The sequence below is a fragment of the Lepisma saccharinum genome, chromosome 1, assembly GCF_977018435.1.
Source record: "Lepisma saccharinum chromosome 1, izLepSacc3.1, whole genome shotgun sequence".
Classification (NCBI taxonomy): Eukaryota; Metazoa; Arthropoda; class Insecta; order Zygentoma; family Lepismatidae; genus Lepisma; species Lepisma saccharinum.
Window position 1 is genome coordinate 168,336,757 of NC_139229.1, and position 20,474 is coordinate 168,357,230.

The following is a 20,474-nucleotide window of genomic DNA, read 5'->3' on the forward strand; positions in this document are numbered from 1 at the left end:
TCGATAACTTTTGATAAGACAGGTAATATACTAATTGGTCGTAAGTCGTTCATGTCGGTCACGTGTCGTTTCTTCGGTAAGGGCAGGATTCTAGCCTCCTTCCATGCAAGGGGAAAGGTGTTCTTATCTAACGAGAAATTTATCAAGTGAGTCAGAGGTGAAAGAATGTGTGGAAGAATTATCATTTTTAGGTTTATGCCGTCTGTGCCACAGGAATTGGAATGGATTTTGGACACGAGTTGTGCAATTTCTACTTCTTTGACGGGTCAAAAGAAGAAGGTGTCACCGTTTTCAGTAAATGTAGTTGTAAGGAAGCGTTCGCACTCTTCGAGGATGAGATCGGTTTCTTGGTTAGAGGGACTGGCGCTGTCAATAAAGTGGGTGTTTAACAGATGCGGATCATTTAAAAAGTGTGGGACACTCGGCTCCACCTTTCCGTAAATGCCACATTTCTTTATCTCTTTCCACATTAATTTCGAATCATGAACGTTTCTATTGATGTGGAACGAGAGGTAGGCTTTCTTCTCCTGTCTTATAACCGACGTGGTGAAATTCCGCAGTTCTATATAATAATCCCAATGTGACGGATTGTTCGTCAGTTTATATTTTCTGAGAGCATTATCTCTAAGTTTCATTAATAGTTTGGTATTGTCGGTTACCCACGGTACTTTTTTCTTGGCTATTCGTGCAGTACGTGTAGGGGCATGCTTATCGAAAATAGTCTTAATACCATTATTAAGAAAGTTTACTTTTTTGTCAATGCCACATGCCACATGAACTTTGGGCTTGATGGTGATATGATTTGTAACTGTGTTATGAATCACAAGGAAAATTTTTATCTCAGCTCAAGTGTTTGCAAACGGCAAAACGCAGATAAGGCCGACACAACTTCAATCTCTCTCACCTCTGTGAGCAAATGTTTTTATAAACAAGGAAAATGTAACTAACCCGTGAATAAAACTGTATAATTTATACCTTCCCTTACCGTGTGAAATAAAATTCTATTCTGCACATTACTTAAATATTTATTTGTAACCTAAAAAACAACCACGATCATTTCTGACAGCGTAAACAAAAAGGCAGCCATCTTCTCCAAGCATAGTTGCCAACTGTCAAAACGATAGAAAACTAAAAATAACGAAAATCGAGTAAAACGAAAATAACGTAAAAACGATAACAACGATTATAACGTAAAACTTAAATTACGAAAATCGAAAAAAGCGATATTTCTTCAGAACGTTGATTCAATAAAGATTAATTTCATTATGGCGCTTGCCGCTTGCATCAATGCTAAAATCCAGTGTTGCCGTCAAGTAGGCACGTTAGCTCAGTTGGTTAGAGCCATGCTGAATGCTGATAACGCGGAGGTCGTGGGTTCGACCCCCATGCTGGCCAGGATATTTTTTTTCTCACCCTTCGTCTCGACTTTCTCTAAATCACAATTATATACTTTGCTTATCGCAATATTCTTATAATGGACATGAAAAGAGCTGAATTTTCAGAATTACTATGAATTGAATTGAATTGAATTGAATTGGACTTTATTGCTGGGCGAGGTTCAGCTGTTGCTGGTCTATCACCTGTACATCCAGAATCCATTTACAAATTCGTCAGGTACAAAAATGAATAAACAGACTAACTTAGCTCAACAATATTATATTTAGAATCATCAAGAAAGTAGACGTCAAAACAACAACAAAAAATGCTCCGGATATACCATGCATTGGAAATGTGTTTTTGGAATATCTTATACATCCATATCTTTCACTTCCATAGTTCATAATTATTTTCAAATAGCTTCTTCCAACTCAAATGTTCTGTTTACTCTACCAAATCATTTGAAGATATATTACATGAGTTTCAAAATGATATAATGTACTGAAACATGGTGCAATGGTCCTTCATTCAACGTAACACAACATACAAGAAAACCAAAACAATTGTAGGGTTTGCCACCCCTATCTTTCAAGACAAATCCCAATCAGGAATTTATGCACACACAAACCCGGTTACAAACAATATTAATTATGTAAGTGCAGAAGACTTTTTCAAGGATCACACAAATCCCACACAAGGAGTTTCATAATTTTGTACATATAGTATTGTATTCCAGAACCCATAGAGATATTTCATTTATACCTAATGTACACATACTCATTATTTGCAAACCGTTAATCAAACTGCTTGGCGATTTGCAACGCTTGTTGAATGCTTTCGTTTCAAACAATATTAAAGTCTCCAACAGGAGCTGTGTTGTCCCACTTAACAATAAAACTAGCAAAAGTAGTCTTTGTCTTCAATATCGATTCCAAATGGTGGAGAAGCAGGTGTACGGATTCTTAAGCCTAGTGTCTTCCGCTCAGTTGACCTAATAATTGGATAGGTTGTATAGGTATGCAAACGGGTGTTAAATATTGTAGCGACTTCTTCTGTGGATGCATCCCAGTTTGGTTGGACCCCTTCAAATAAAAGTAGCTCTGTATGCCGTCCCATTTCTAAGGATGTATCTGGAAGAACTTGATCAAGTCGTTTTTGACAATCATCACTCAAACATTTGCTTGGGCTTGAAAAGTTAAAATCATTGAACATAAGACGTCCTAAAAAATGGGTACATTCATGCGCGGAAAGTGTTATCATGTCAGCCTTATTAATAGCAGTTCCTTCATATCCCGCCAAATTGTTGATGCAAAGCAGGATCCCATCTACTAAGCAGGCTCCACGCAAGTTCCTCAAGGGAGCAAAATTCTTAACACCGTATATCTTCAGATTAGCAATTTCTTTGCCAAAATCTGGAATGGGTGTGCTGTCCAGCTTTTTCATGGCTTCCTCAAATGCACTTATCATTGCTTTGCTACAGAGAGCATTCTGAATGTCCTTCTTTGTATATTCGGGCAATAACCACACTACTCCATCAACTCCGCAATCCATATTTGCATGAGTCACAAATGACTCTATACACTCATCAAAAAAGTTGGCCTTTGTTAATCTTTCAGCTTCTGGTAACTTATCCATGTCACCGCGAATAAGATATTTACGATATTGGAGTTCTACATCCATCTTAGTGTAGTGTATCATCACTTGAAGTGTGATTCGTTTGGTGATGTCATTGAAGTCCCCTCTCAAAAATTCAATCAACTTTTGTGTAGTGCTAGGCTCTAGCTCCAGGCGTTGCTCTAAAATATTGTGAATGACACAGTCACGGAAAAGAACCACATTAAAGTCCTTCATGGGGGCCACAGCCTCTTGTGGAGTACTCGGTGGTCTAGACTGTAGAAACTCTAGAATCCTGAAGTTGTCTTTCTTGTAGTTGGCAACTACGTCATCAAAAAAACCCATCTTGCCTAGGTTGGACCTGAGAAAGAAAAAATTATAAACTACCTCAGGAAAAACAGGCAGTATAATATGGAGATATCAATTTCACTGGTAGAAGGGGATTTATCTCTAAAACTAAAGTCTTACGATCTAAAATATGATACCTAAAAGTTATTGCAATGACAAAAACCATAGCACCATGTCTAAAATTTAGAATCTTAAATTTTAACAAAATGTCACTACACCACATCTAAATCACAGCCTTTCCCTTTTTCTGGCTAGTATAAGAAATTCAAAAATTACACAAATGAGAAATTGTAATTATGAAACTGAATATTTAAACTAATTAAAGATTATTCAAGTCTTTTAGTGATCGACATTTTTTCAATGGTTCTTGAAATCTAACTTCCTTGCATTTTACATTATTTAACCCAGCTTCATTATTTGTATTAGATTTAGGTTTTACTATAATTTGTGATTTAACCTTTAAATTTAACATAAAACGCCCATAATTATCTCGGGGTGGTAAATTAACAACTCCTTCTTGATTATAGGATATATTATTGGCTTTTAAATATTTTACTACAGTTTTAGAATTAACTTTATATTTGTTGCAAAAAGAATTAATTGAATTATTTAAGAAATTATAAGATTTTAAAAGTTTAACAAATTCATCTGGAGTAATCGGTCTTGACATCTTTTATTTATGTATATTTATGTATTTTTATTATACAGTAATACTGTAAGGTATGGTATTGCAAAATAGTAAGGTAATACAGTAATATAGTAAGGTAAAGAAATCCCGTAATATAGTAAGGTAAAGAAATGTGGTAAGGTAAATATTCTAAAATAAAATATATATATAAATGGAAAAACAAATCAAATTATTTACCCCCAGTGAGAGTGAATTAATAGGTTTAGATAATTTAATAACCAATGTACCTGAATTACAAGAATTAATTGAAGAATCGGGTTATAATATTCAAACTATCAATAATGGTGTTAAAAACCTAAAACGTCTTCCAGATTCATATAAAGAAATGATAATAAAATTTTTTAAAGCATTGAGTAACACACATATTACTAAAGAAATATATAAATACTCCAATTTTAGAAATCAAGAAATAATTGATAAATTATTAGCCCGAGAACAGGAATATAAAAAAATTATAACAAAACAAGCATCTAAACACAATGACGAAAGTGGTATAGACGAAATGAACAAAATGTTTAGTATGATGATAATAGAAACAAAAGACAATAAGAAGATAAGTAGATATATGAATAAAACTTTAAAAGATATAAAGTTTCAAGATGATTTTAAACCTATATTTGAGAAGAAAGGTATTAATGAATATTCTAAAAAAGAATTATTAGAAATGAAAACTAGTAAAAAAGGTCCAACATTTAAAGATATTGAAAAAATCCAAATAGTTAATATTCCTGAAGGGAAAAATATAATTAACGGTAAAGTTAAAAGATTTTTATAAAAAAATCTTATCAATGGGAAAATAAAATAAGAGATAATTTCTAAGATTTACATATATTACTTATTATCTAAGTTTATTTTATAGCATACATAAATAATTGTACAACAAAATGTCAAGGTATTTAATACAATTTTATTTGTAAACCTAATTTGCAATAAATTTCTAAATTGAAAAAATATTGGGTATAAATAAATGAATCAAGTTGACACAACACAGATCGCTGAATTTCAAAGAAGAATGAAAGGTTTATACAGATCAGAAGATTCTGCAACCAATGAGTTTGAAAGAATTATGATTAGAAATATGAACGCACAATTTAAAGAACACGAGAATAAAATAATAACTTTAGCTAGATTAGGCGCGGTCAAGCTGCGGCTGCCCGCTTAGCACCTTCGGTGAGTTTTATTGAAAATATCTTTTCCGAAATAAATGGACAACCTTGATCCTTCAAGTAGTCTCGCTGCGCTTCGTTGTTCTGTTTGTTTACTATTTAAACATCCAGATGAATTTTACAACGGTAAATATGTTGATAGAAGATGTAAACAATGCAAAATACTTTCAAATTATGAACGTTTGTTATGTGAATGTGGAAGATATTATACCAAAACACACTATCAAAGACACTTAAAAACTAAATTGCATAATAAGGGGGTAGGTGTTTATTGAATATTTTTTTTTATAATAAATTGGTTGTCTTAAAATGGAAGAACGTTTAAATAAACTTAAACTACCAGAATTATATAACATTGCAAAACTTTTAAAAATACAATATATTACAAGATATAAAAAAGCTGATCTGATTATACAGATAATCAGGCAATATGAAAGAAGGAAAAGAGAAAAAGAAAACAAAAAAAATAATGATTTATTTCCATTTGATCAAGACATAATAGCACCTCCAAAGAAAAAAGAATAAAACAAATAAAATGTGATGTTTGTGGTAAGTATATTAAAGAAACAAGGATACAGCTTCATAAAGCTAAACATAATCCTGAACCTGATTTTATTTTAGTTGAAGTTGCTTTTAAAGGTAGGTTATTAACTTATCAACATAACAATAAAGAAGGAGATTCTGATTTGTTTTACTATATGGACTCAATTAAGAATAAAGCGAATAATCTTATTAAAAATGCTTTAGAAATTCATAAAAATATTAAAATTAATTTAGAGTTAGAATGTGATTTTAAAAATTTAGAACATGAAATGGTTCATAAGTTTCAACTACCTAATGTAATAATCAGATCGTTGGAAGAACTTAATAATTTCTGGGATACACAAAGAGATTTATTTATAGCCAGATGTGATGAATTAGAAGCGAAAGGCTGGGCTATAAGCAGAATAAACAATTTAAGAATTAATATTAATAAATATAAACCATTAAGTGGAAGTTCATATATAAAATTACCTGAATGGATAGAAGCTAAGCAAGCTTGTATTAATGTTAAAAATGTTGATAATGAGTGCTTTAAATATAGTGTGTTATCTTGTTTATAGGAACCAGTAAAAAATAAAGAAAGGCCATCGAAATATAAAAACATTAATCATAACTTAGATTTTGATTGTGTAAAATATCCGGTTACTATTGATCAGATACCTAAATTTGAAGCAAAGAATAAAATTAATGTAACTGTATTTGGGTATGAAAATGGTAGCATATACCCATTATATCATAATAAAAAACAAGAGTTTGAAAATAATATTGACCTGCTTTATTTTGGTAACAGCACCAAAAACCATTACTGTTGGATAAAAATTTAAGTTGTTTATTAAATAACCAATTAAAAATTAATAATAATAAAAAATATTTCTGCAGAAGATGTTTAAATTATAGTGCTAGAACTGAAGAAGCTGTTAAGAAACATCAAGTAATATGTAATAACAATGAAACCTGCTTGCCTGTTATGCCAAAATCTAAAATTATAGAAAATGGAACAGAAATTAAACCTACAATATCATTTAAAAATTTTCAAAGAATGCTTAGACACCCATATGTAATTTACTGTGATTTTGAATCAATCTTAAAGCCAATTCAGACATGTGAACCAAACCCTAGTGAATCATATACCAATAAGATACAACTTCATATTCCTTGTAGTTATGGACTTTATGTAAAAAGCGTTTACGGAAACATAGAAAATCCTTTACACATACATAAGTGTGAAACTGCTGATAAATGCTTTATAAATAAGATAACTGAAAATGCAATAACAATACAAAAATTATTAAAGAAAAATGAAGATATGAAATTCACAAACAAAATAAAAATTAAACATTTAACAGCTACAGTATGTTATTTGTGTAATAATGAATTTACCAAAGATAATCCAAAAGTAAGAGATCATGATCATTTTACTGGAAAATACAGAGGGGCTGCTTGTAATAATTGTAATTTAAAATACAAACAACCACTTTTTATTCCAATTTTATTTCATAACTTGTCCTCATATGATTGCCATCTGTTTATAAAAAATCTGGGAGAGGAGGCCCCCGGAGGGCTAAGTCCAAAGGACGCTGGGTGGTCGTCTAAATCAAAACTAAAACTAATTCCAAATAATGAAGAAAAATATATCTCGTTTAGTAAAGTATTGAGGACAAATGAAGGTTTAATTGAACTAAGATTTATTGATTCTTTTAGATTTTTAGCCAGCAGTTTAGATAATCTCTCATCGAATTTAGTACCGGAACAGCTAAGAGAAATAATAAAATACTTTTCAAATGAAGAATTAAATATAATATTTAGGAAGCAAGATAATCGAACTATAAGAAAAGGAATTTATGCTTACGAATATATGGACAGCTTCGCTAAGTTTAATGATACAAAATTACCAGCAATTGAAAAATTTTATTCTAATTTAACCAAAGAAAATATTTCTTGGAGTGACTATGACCATGCTCAAAAAGTATGGAATAAATTAAAAATTAAATATTTAGGCGAATGGCATGATTTATATTTAAAATTAGACGTTTTATTATTAGCAGATGTATTTGAAAATTTTAGAGACTTAGGATTAAATAGTTCATATGGGTTAGATCCTGTTTGGTACTATACAACACCAGCTTTAGCTTGGGATTGTATGCTTAAATATACCAAGGTTCAATTAAAACAATTAACTGATTATGAAATGTATCTGTTTTTCGAAAAAGGAATAAGAGGTGGAATAAGTCAGTGCTCCAATAGATATTCTAAAGCAGACACGAACACACAAATTCACTATAATGATATGAATAATTTATATGGTCACTCATTATCACAGAAATTACCACAAAAGAATTTTAAATGGATGACTGAAGAAGAATTAAATAATTTAGAAAAGTCACTAACAAGCAGCACACGAAGTGCTAGCCCTACTGGGCGCTCTGCTGCACATATTTTAAATTCTGATGATAAAACTGGTTATCTATTAGAAGTAGATTTATCTTTACCAAAAGATCTTCAAAATAAGTTCAATGACCTTCCACTTGCACCCGAGAATGCAATACCCCCAGGTGGTAAAGTACCAAAGTTGCTATGTCACTTCTATGATAAAAAGAATTATGTTGTTCACTATAAAATATTAAAACTATATACAGAATTGGGAATGAAAATAACAAAAATTCACAGAGGAATTAAATTTACTCAATCTGATTTTATTGCCCCATATATTAAATTTAATACTGAACAGCGACAGAAAGCAAAAAATGACTTTGAAAAAGATTTTTGGAAATTAATGTCTAATAGTGTATTTGGTAAATCTATGCAGTCAGTTAGAAAACAACAAAATATTAAATTATACTGTGATGACAATAAAGTCCAGAAAGCAATAAATAAACCTAATTTTAAGTCTAGAACCATTTTTAGTAAATACTTGGTTGCAGTTCATAATTATAAAACATCAGTTAAATTTGATAAACCTATTTATATTGGGCAGGCTGTGCTAGATTTATCTAAAGCTCTAATGTATGATTTTTACTATAATATATTAAAGAATGAATTTGATACTGATATAAAATTATTATACGTAGACACCGACGCATACATATTTGAACTCAAAAATCACGATTATTATACTTTTATGAAAAATAATTCTGATTTATTTGATACGAGTGATTATCCTAAGGATAGCGAATTATATAGTGAAAAAAATAAAAAAGTAATTGGAAAAATGAAAGACGAATTAAATGGCAAACCAATGTTAGAATTTATTGGGTTAAGGAGTAAAATGTATGCATATAGAACTGATGATAAGGTAGACAAACGATTGAAAGGAATTAAAAAAGCTGTATTAAAGAAAGAAATCCAATTTGAGGACTATAAAAATTGCTTATTCAATCAAAAAGAGTGCTTGCATAAACAGCATGTTATTAGGAGTCATAAACATGAAATTTATACAGAAGAGTTAAATAAGAAGTCACTCAGTTGGAAAGATGATAAAAGATCTCTAATTCCTGGTAGTACAGATACGCTGGCGCATGGACATGTGCTAGTACCACAGTAAGTCAATGACAATGCTAATGGTACATGATTATGAAGCGCTGGTACTTAGAGCGAATCACAATAATTAACATAATAGCTATAATACAGTATAATGTTGGACACGAGCTCACTAAAATGTTTTGTGATTTGAGAAAGGACCTAAATACATGGCTGTTCACTGTTTCAATAACCTTCCAAGTGACATAAAAATAATACAATCAGCTACCTCATATAAAAAGCATGTAAAAAAATACCTATTAGATCACTGTTTTTATTCTGTTAAAGAGTACCTGACAATAAATTGCAAATTGTAACATCCTAAATGAACTCCTAGGACATGTATATGTATGTATTGATTTCTTATCTATTATATGTATGTAAATTACTGTAAACCTTGCAGCTAACAGCAAGAACAAGGAGAATCAATTATAATGTAATCAATGTTTTTTAAATGTTATGTATAATATCTTCACACTTGTACCTATTTGAAAATAATTATTAACTGTAATGTGCTGACATGTTCCATACCATGTGTGGAAAACAACCACTGTACAATGGTCAAAGGAATGAAATAAATCATATCATATCATATGATATGATGTACTGTATGGTACCTATATTGTTGACAGTAATTTGTTCATTTTGTGTTGCTTGCTTTGTAGGGGGAGAGCCAAACAATGGCTAAGCATCAGTGTCATTTTTTTCTATATTTAAATGCTGGCTAGGCTACTGTTTACTTAAACGCTCTTCTTGCTTGCTCTGTAACCCTCTGTAAGGTACCTTTTAATTTATTTTAATGGACCGGCAACAAAGACCCGAATATGTTGGCTTTGGTATTGGAAGACTACACAAAAGCAGAAGTTATAGAAGAAAGGGTGGTTCTCTCTCCTTCTATATAGACCTATTTGGTACTAGTTGACTATCCTTCGGACACATTTATTTATTTGTACAGAAGAGACTACAACCGTAATAAGTTCCTGTAGCATTGTCAAACATCGAGAAGGTGTTTTGTGTGATGTTGCAATGTTTCATAGCTGAAATTCATGTTGTTCGTTGAAAATTAATTCTCCGACGGAGATAGCGTTTGGCGCGTACATCTGCGTATACCATGAAGTTCGTACACCTTCATACACCATCACCTTCATACACCGTCGTGACTATCATGACGTGTCGTGATTGTGTTTTGTTGGTATCCAGTGCTTCGAACTGCCTGCGTTTGCGACGAGAGTTAGAACTGTGGATCGAGGGTTTGGAGAATGACGTGTGGTGGGTGTGTTGTAAAGTTTGCGCTGGGTGTGGACAAACCATTGGCGCTAGCCCCACGAACCATTGGTGCATGGATAGGTTAGTAGGGCCACGCAAAGGTTTCAATAGTGAAAAAGATAGCCCACGAACCATTGGCGCTAGCCCCAAAAACCATTGGCACATGCATAGGTTAGTAGGGCCACGCAAAGGTTTCAATAGTGAAAAAGATAGCCCCACGAACCATTGGCGCTAGCCCCATGAACCATTGGCACGTGGATAGGTTAGTAGGGCCACGCAAAGGTTTCAATAGTTAAAAATTGGTTTCGAAAAACATATTCGTAGCCCCACACACCATTCTCGGATAGTCCAACGAACCATTGGCGCTAGCCCCACGAACCATTGGTGCGTGGATAGGTTAGTTCAGTTAGGTTGGGATACATAGTTAAAATTTGGTGTCAGAACGCGAAAAATAAAGTTAAAAAGAAATAGATCTGATTAAGTTTGTCGACGGGCATTTCTTGGGTTCCGAAGGTTGAAACACTGCATAACAATTGAAAATCGAGAAAAAACAAGGCCGATGCGTCATTCCTACGCGTTATTATTTACGAAGGTGTCCGCGCCATGTTGTGTGTGAGGCAAACGGAAATGTAGGAGTAAGAAGTAGTCGTAAGGTGAAAAATTGCTCTTACTTTCATCAAAACAACGTCAATACACGTTCAGGAATGTTCCGCGAAGCAGATACGTAAGTTCGAATGTCAAAAATTTGGCAAAAGAGAAGCCGGACGCGCAATTATGTAGGAAGGTGTACTCGCGATATTGTGTCTCAGGCAAGGAAAAACACCTACCAGAAAGACGTTCTGGTAATGTGAAAAATTGCAATTAATTTCATCAAAACAACGTTAATACACCTTCAGGAATGTTCCGCGAAGCAGATACGTAAGTATCAATGTCAAAAATTGACGAAACCAAAAAAATAGAGGTGTCCGAAGGATAGTAAATTTTTACCAAGTCAGCATTATTTTCCTATAGCAAAAGACTACATCTGGGTACTGAACGAAAGACGTGTTGAAAAAGCTGGGGTACTCGTAAGCCTACTCTAAACAACGTCAATTTTTACCCTTATAAGTTAGTATGTATTAATTATTAAGTTAATACGCAATACGCTTTATGAGTTTAATAATTTAGACCATTAAATTTTTAAAAAATAGAAGAAATAAAAACAAACTTACTATTTTACAGTACTTTAAGCTCAACAACAGTGAAGCAAAAAGCAAACTAGCTGAACTGGCTGTTTCAGTCTAATGGGAGATTGGTTGACCGTAGTTAGTATTCTGTGTTGCTTGCTTGCTTGCTTGGTTTCATTAATGGCCTTCACCTGTTTTGGTGACTTTTGGCCAAGTTCAGACTCTCACTTTTCTTATTACGTTTTTTTTTCTTTCTTTTTTTTCGATCTAAATTGTGTGTTGGGTAGTTCTGTTAGTTGATTCTAGACGATCACACAGTTTGGGTATGTTAGTATAGTTAAACATTTACTATTCTTCACTCCTTCGAGGCACACCGAGGAGTCTTCTTACTGGGTATCTTGTGCCCTGGTAGGGATAAAAAAAACAAAAAATGTAGACAAATTATATACACAGGGTTACATTTTATTACCTAGATGTCCATGTTGTTGTTTGTTTTTTTTCCTTATTATATAGTGATTTGGGATTTCTTTATAAACTTACTAATGCTGTTTAGTATGTGTGGGTTTTGTGTAAAAATAAGTGTATTTAGTTCCGTGGGTGTTGGAATTTTCAGTTGAGTTAATCTTGCAATGAGTATGTCTCTTTCGTGTTGATGAAAGATGCATTCAAACATCATGTGTTCTATGGATCCAATTGCCTCTCCAGTATTCTGTGTTTCTACTGTTCCTCGCGAACCGGCTGAAGTCAAATTCGTGTCCATATTCACGAACCTTTTTTTCTACTAAATTTTATTTCGAGAATGTGAGTAGAATACGTGTAATATTTACAAATAGTACCAGCAATGTACGTATTCTACAACTCTTTCATTTACACAATATTTAGTTTCTAATTTGGATAAGTAGCTTCATCCGGCCGACCAATCTGCTTAATTCTTGTCATTAGAATATTATTTTGGGGATGCGGTAAGTGTTGCCTATTGTAGTTAATGAAATCGTAATTTAACATTGTATGAAATCACTGCGTAATACGTATCAAAGCTTTTTTTCAAATAGTGATAAAGAAGTATCGCCAAACGCGAACCAAATTCCGTTCATTTCATACATCAGTACAGGCTTGCATTCAGTATCAAAATCGAACTTCCTGATTGTAATTGCGTATCATTTGTTGTTTAAAATAAAATAAAAAAATCAGGAATTTTAATGAAATGGTAATAATATTATATACTGTTCTGTAAGGGCCAAGTTCCGTGTGTATAACTTAATCTGTGATGTTATGTTTCTACAATAACTTATTTTTTAATTCCACTCGTATTTACTTGCTTGAGTGGTTTTCTCACGTCCGTGAAGTTAGCACCGAATTGAAACGAGAAGTAAGCGACCTGAACGCAACTGAAGTAAAGGATATAGATGGTGGCTCAGGGTTGCCAGGAGTGTAAAGAAAAGCCATCCAATTAAAGAGAGCCGGAAAATTATGCAAATAGCAGTTTATGAATTTCTATTTGTTTTTGGGAGAGGGGTGGGAATACACGAAAGTCACCGATATTACAAAAATTTATGCACGTACGGATACAAATGCAATTGTAATGGGTAAATTGGAAAAAAAAACCACCGCAAAAAAAACAACCTAGGATTTCATAACTACAACATTTTTCTATAAGCCTGCATACTCCACATCATTCCTCCTACTATATTCTAGCATCTAGAGTACTCCAACCGAATTGAAATGTCACAAAATAACGTATACGAGGGAATAATGAAAAACTTAATGTCCCGCGGTGCCCAACCTGTGGCTCGCGAGGATTTGGTTTCACCATGAAATCAAAGTACGTTCCTTCGGCAATCACCCTGTATGCTCCATACATTTCTTCGAATCGGATTCTAGGTTCTAGGGCATTTTAAACGGAATCCTACGTACCGAGTATAAGGGGGAAATTTTAAAATTCCCTCGTGTCCAAACTGTGGCCCGCGAAGATCTGATATTCTAGGGTGTCGTAAGCACATCCTTTGTTTATCAGCCTGTATACTCAAAATATTTCTTCGAACGATATTCTTGCTTCTAGGGAACCAGCACCGAATTGAAATGTCACAAAATAACGTATACGAGGGAATAATGAAAAACTTAATGTCCCGCGGTGCCCAACCTGTGGCCCGCGAGGATTTGGTTTCACCATGAAATCAAAGCAGGTTCCTTCGGCAATCACCCTGTATGCTCCATATATTTCTTCGAATCGGATTCTAGGTTCTAGGGCATTTTAAATGGAATCCTACGTACCGAGTATAAGGGGGAAATTTTAAAATTCCCTCATGTCCAAACTGTGGCCCGCGAAGATCTGATAATCTAGGGTGTCGTAAACACATCCTTTGTTTATCACCCTGTATAGTCAAAATATTTCTTCGAACGATATTCTTGCTTCTAGGGAACCAGCTCCGAATTGAAATGTCACAAAATAACGTATACGAGGGAATAATGAAAAACGTAATGTCCCGCGGTGCCCAACCTGTTACCCGCGAGGATTTGGTTTCACCATCAAATCAAAGCAGGTTCCTTCGGCAATCACCCTTTATGCTCCATATATTTCTTCGAATCGGATTCTAGGTTCTAGGGCATTTTAAATGGAATCCTACGTACCGAGTATAAGGGGGAAATTTTAAAATTCCCTCATGTCCAAACTGTGGGCCGCGAAGATCTGATAATCTAGGGTGTCGTAAGCACATCCTTTGTTTATCACCCTGTATAGTCAAAATATTTCTTCAAACGATATTCTTGCTTCTAGGGAACCAGCACCGAATTGAAATGTCACAAAATAACGTATACGAGGGAATAATGAAAAACTTAATGTCCCGCGGTGCCCAACCTGTGGCCCGCGAGTATTTGGTTTCACCATGAAATCAAAGCAGGTTCCTTCGGCAATCACCCTGTATGCTCCATATATTTCTTCAAATCGGATTCTAGGTTCTAGGGCATTTTAAATGGAATCCTACGTACCGAGTATAAGGGGGAAATTTTAAAATTCCCTCGTGTCCAAACTGTGGCCCGCGAAGATCTGATAATCTAGGGTGTCGTAAGCACATCCTTTGTTTATCGACTTGTATAGTCAAAATATTTCTTCGAACGATATTCTTGCTTCTAGGGAACCAGCACCGAATTGAAATGTCACAAAATAACGTATACGAGGGAATAATGAAAAACTTAATGTCCCGCGGTGCCCAACCTGTGACCCGCGAGAATTTGGTTTTACCATGAAATCAAAGCAGGTTCCTTCGGCAATCACCCTGTATGCTCCATATATTTCTTCGAATCGGATTCTAGGTTTTAGGGCATTTTAAATGGAATCCTACGTACCGAGTATAAGGGGGAAAATTTAAAATTCCCTCATGTCCAAACTGTGGCCCGCGAAGATCTGATAATCTAGGGTGTCGTAAGCACATCCTTTGTGTATCACCCTGTATAGTCAAAATATTTCTTCGAACGATATTCTTGCTTCTAGGGAACCAGCACCGAATTGAAATGTCACAAAATAACGTATACGACGGAATAATGAAAAACTTAATGTCCCGCGGTGCCCAACCTGTGACCCGCGAGAATTTGGTTTCACCATGAAATCAAAGCAGGTTCCTTCGGCAATCACCCTGTATGCTCCATATATTTCTTCGAATCGGATTCTAGGTTTTAGGGCATTTTAAATGGAATCCTACGTACCGAGTATAAGGGGAAATTTTAAAATTCCCTCGTGTCCAAACTGTGGCCCGCGAAGATCTGATGATCTAGGGTGTCGTAAGCACATCCTTTGTTTATCGCCTTGTATAGTCAAAATATTTCTTCGATCGATATTCTTGCTTCTAGGGAACCAGCACCGAATTGAAATGTCACAAAATAACGTATACGAGTGAATAATGAAAAACTTAATGTCCCGCGGTGCCCAAACTGTGACCCGCGAGAATTTGGTTTCACCATGAAATCAAAGCAGGTTCCTTCGGCAATCACCCTGTATGCTCCATATATTTCTTCGAATCGGATTCTAGGTTCTAGGGCATTTTAAATGGAATCCTACGTACCGAGTATAAGGGGGAAATTTTAAAATTTCCTCATGTCCAAACTGTGGCCCGCGAAGATCTGATAATCTAGGGTGTCGTAAGCACATCCTTTGTTTATCACCCTTTATAGTTAAAATATTTCTTCGAACGATATTCTTGCTTCTAGGGAACCAGCACCGAATTGAAATGTCACAAAATAACGTATACGAGGGAATAATGAAAAACTTAATGTCCCGCGGTGCCCAACCTGTGGCCCGCGAGGATTTGGTTTCACCATGAAATCAAAGCAGGTTCCTTCGGCAATCACCCTGTATGCTCCATATATTTCTTCGAATCGGGTTCTAGGGCATTTTCAATGGAATCCTACGTACCGAGTATAAGGGGGAAATTTTAAAATTCCCTCATGTCCAAACTGTGGCCCGCGAAGATCTGATGATCTAGGGTGTCGTAAGCACAACCTTTGTTAATCACCCTGTATAGTCAAAATATTTCTTCGAACGATATTCTTGCTTCTAGGGAACCAGCACCGAATTGAAATGTCACAAAATAACGTATACGAGGGAATAATGAAAAACTTAATGTCCCGCGGTGCCCAACCTGTGGCCCGCGAGGATTTGGTTTCACCATGAAATCAAAGCAGGTTCCTTCGGCAATCACCCTGTATACTCCATATATTTCTTCGAATCAGATTCTAGGTTCTAGGGCATTTTCAATGGAATCCTACGTACCGAGTATAAGGGGGAAATTTCAAAATTCCCTCATGTCCAAACTGTGGCCCGCGAAGATCTGATAATCTAGGGTGTCGTAAGCACATCCTTTGTTTATCACCCTGTATAGTCAAAATATTTCTTCGAACGATGTTCTTGCTTCTAGGGAACCAGCACCGAATTGAAATGTCACAAAATAACGTATACGAGGGAATAATGAAATACTTAATGTCCCGCGGTGCCCAACCTGTGACCCGCGAGTATTTGGTTTCACCATGAAATCAAAGCAGGTTCCTTCGGCAATCACCCTGTATGCTCCATATATTTCTTCGAATCGGATTCTAGGTTCTAGGGCATTTTCAATGGAATCCTACGTACCGAGTATAAGGGGGAAATTTTAAAATTCCCTCATGTCCAAACTGTGGCCCGCGAAGTTTTGTAGTTTTCTGTAACTTTCGTTTCTGTTCTAATTTAACTTATTAATGTATGTAGAACATCTTCAAAGTTTGTTTTCTATTGAATATATTTCTAATAATGTAGTTAGTCTTCGAATTAGCATTTATGAGTTATTACAAGAAAATTCAAGTGTCCGTTTTTCTTTTGACCAGCAGTGAATATATAGATAACAAAAGCTGGATAGCTTATAAAAAAATTACATAAAAAGTTTCATCTCCAGTTCATGAAGTACAGCTAACATTCTTTTTCCCTCCAGTGGACTAAATCCTTTCTCCTGGATCCACAGTATCTCCTGAAAGTAGGAATATTTTTACTAATTGCCGTTATATTTTGTAACGCAATTCTTTGTATACAACTTTAGATAGGTCGTACCTTGGTTTGTTTATTTTTGCATTCACGCTCGAGGGATCCAATTTAGATACATGGATTTAGGTGTAGATCCACTCCCTTCAAAAATGTGAGGGGTACAAGTTACCACCGTATGTTCCATTCCTGCGTCATGGTGTTGCTTATACAGTATACAATCGCTTTAGGGGCATTCCAGCATTATGTGTGTGACATTTCACACACTGAATCTAAGGTTCTAGACGTGAGATTACATTACAATATTCATAATTAACTTTTTCATAGAATTATGAAACACTTTGTGCTGTCTACTAACAAATGAAAAAGACTTGGTATGAAGACATGCACACTTTTGGAATACTTCCTAGAAACTACTTTTGATCACTTCTTGTACACATTAAATGTGTACAAGAAGGAAGTGTTTCAAAAGTGCAGCAAAAGAAGTGTTGTAGAAGTGTGCAAGAAGTGCTTCCAATGTAAAAGTGTCCCAAAAGTGTGTAAGAAGTGTCTTGTGAAAATACTTGAGCGACACTTTCAGAACACATTGAAAACACTTCTTGCACAACATGAGATATATCGCATTTCAGTACTTATACTTAGTTTCTAGCATAAAAATACAGTTGACTCACATTTAACTTGACAATTGAAGGAGAAAAAGCAACAACTTTCAACTGTGAACCCAATTTTTGTGTGATGCTACAGAATTGAAAACACACTGTCAAAGAGGAGGTAAAAAAAAAACCACATTCTTTAACTATATACACCAGCACTGAAAAATTAGTGGAAGCCTTTGACAATGGACAAAGATAGAGATTAGAGATAAATGATACCAAAAGCTCTTTTACAAGACAAAGATTATATTTTCCATTTATATGTTTATACACACACATACATACATTGCTACAAATTACACATTCACTCTTTGCCAATCTGCAAACTTTTGGCAGAAAATTGTTGCCCTCTGAGACATTTTGTATTTATGTCCCAACAAAATAAACCCCAACACTGCCATAAAAGGGGTGCACGCTTTGGGGTAATCTACTTCAAGAATGTAGTATGCCCCAACAAGTGCAAGTAAAAATGTAAGCAGGCTGGAGTGATTTTCTTCGTCCCTCACTTTGAAAAAACCTGCAACGAGGACCACATCTTTTACTTCCTTTCCCTCCATGAGCAGTGCAAGGTAGGGTGCTTCGTTTTCGAAACCCTTTGTTGCACCTTGAAAAGTTGATACATCCTGGAAATATATATGTATTTAAATCATCCAAAAAATGCCTAGTAGCCAAAATATTAATAACATTACACTTAACTGTAATTCTTTTAAGACCGTATGTGTGATTCAAATGGACAAAATATTAATTAAAAAAAAAACTTCATTATAATGTTACAATATAAAACACACAACACTTGGGAGTAATAAACACTAACTCAGTGAAAAGATAATGCTGTAGTATAATTGAAAAATAACCAATATGAATGTACAAATTGCAACTATAAATATAAATGTACACAAAGTGTTTGCATATAACAAAATGAAACCATTTTTAAAAAAGCAGTTTCTGTCCATGAAAACTTCTTCTAAGGTTCATTTTTTTCCAGATTTATACATTACTCTCTATATTTTTATGTGATCATGCTTATACAATATGGAATAAACAAAAAATACCCAAAAGCCTAAGTTATGGGTAGAAATTTGATTCAATTAAGGACTCTTGGGGGAAAGACAGTGAATTAAAATCACGTGCTCAGCCAACAGGGAGGTACGTTTTCTTAGTTCAATGGCAAATTTAGTAACGTTTTGGGTTTGCAATGCCAACTAACTAATGCAAACTACAACAACATTGGAAGTTTCTTGTATGCACTCACCTTTGTGCATCGCAGAAGCAGGCATTCTTCTCTGTGTTGCATTTCTCTCCACAGACCCAGAAACCCATTTATCATCTGTAGTTGCTGCACAAGAAAGAAATAACATTAATTATCCATGAAACATACCAGACATTTTGTTTATTCAACATATTTTTGACATGGTTGATGGACAGATGATGCCAATGTAATCAACAATAATGACATTTGTAAAAGTAGCAAAGGTGATAGTTCTGGAAGTCCCTGAGTAGGAAACAATAGACGAAAACCAAGTGGGAGAGGGTAATATGGCCATAAAGGTGATATTATGATTTGTTATTTAGCAGTCAGACTTTTATTTTGGCAAGTTTTGCTGCATTGATGAGTATTGTTTCAAAGAGAATTTAGCCAAAAGGGACTCCTGCCAACTGTCCCCAGCCACTCTGCTATATAGCTAATCAGGCAGTTATTACTTTTAATAATTTATTTGTATCAGCCAAATGCAATAAGTTAAAGGTAATATTAGCAAATTATAATAAGACGAAAGAGGAAATTATAATCACAATTAATTTAGATAATGCATGTTATTCTTCTATTCATGAACTTGTATTATCCTCTCCAATACAAAAACATAAAAATCTCAAATTTTGGTTCAATATACACAGTTATTACACAAGATAATGAATGTGCTGTTAGAATGGAAATTCTTATTTTCACCTTTGTGAAACGCACAATACATTAAGTTTATCTGGTTTTAAAAAAATACACAATATTAATGTTAAATAGAGCACCTCAAATAGCTTTCATAGCACTGAAGAAACATTCTGGATTATTCTCAGGAAGTTCAGTGAAAAAGAAATTATTTTTTTTTTACAATTCCCACCAACATGCATACTTGGATTTTTGGAGACTTTCTCATCACACATTTGGGTTCGGAATCTATGCTACATTGCTTTACATAATTCTCAGGAAAATGCAGACTCCATAAACTGTTGGGCTTGTAAATAAATTTAAAACGTCGCGTTTAGGAATTTATTCTAGATTTTGCCCTTGATATCAAATTGCTTATATCTCACTTTTCAAAAATCCAAAAATTAATAATGTATAATGTCAAATGCTGTGTTCCCCAAAAAAAAAAAAAAAAAAAAAAAAGAAATATGCAAGGTCTTGTGTGTAAATACATATATGTAGGTACTCACAGAATCATCACTGGTTTGTCCACAATAAATTGACACAATGAATGATGCAAGTTCCTTCAGTTTTTGTTTCATTTCATGCATCTTTTCATTGCCAAACAACAGTTTCATCTCATACAGGAACTGAAATAGAATAGAAAATATCGACAGCATGGAAAGGAGATACACAATGAGCTTGAAATTGACGGGCCACAGAAATAATTTTAACAGGTG

General features: G+C 34.3%; 2 protein-coding genes across 2 annotated transcripts; both read right to left on the reverse strand.

Annotated features, from left to right (window-relative positions):
• Window positions 1–1,640: 1,640 nt before the first annotated feature.
• LOC145989966 (uncharacterized) lies at window positions 1,641–11,795 on the reverse strand. Its single transcript, XM_083125521.1, has 2 exons — window positions 11,730–11,795; window positions 1,641–3,352 (listed from the first exon to the last, which is right to left on the reverse strand). The coding sequence occupies exon 2, from the start codon at window positions 3,334–3,336 to the stop codon at window positions 2,275–2,277; it is 1,062 nt and encodes a 353-aa protein (XP_082981647.1). The 5' UTR covers window positions 3,337–3,352; window positions 11,730–11,795; the 3' UTR covers window positions 1,641–2,274.
• A 6,338-nt stretch (window positions 11,796–18,133) lies between these two features.
• On the reverse strand, window positions 18,134–20,442 carry LOC145986998 (uncharacterized). Its single transcript, XM_083121462.1, has 3 exons — window positions 20,265–20,442; window positions 19,090–19,173; window positions 18,134–18,460 (listed from the first exon to the last, which is right to left on the reverse strand). The coding sequence occupies exons 1-3, from the start codon at window positions 20,412–20,414 to the stop codon at window positions 18,134–18,136; spliced, it is 561 nt and encodes a 186-aa protein (XP_082977588.1). The 5' UTR covers window positions 20,415–20,442.
• Between the last annotated feature and the right edge of the window lie 32 nt (window positions 20,443–20,474).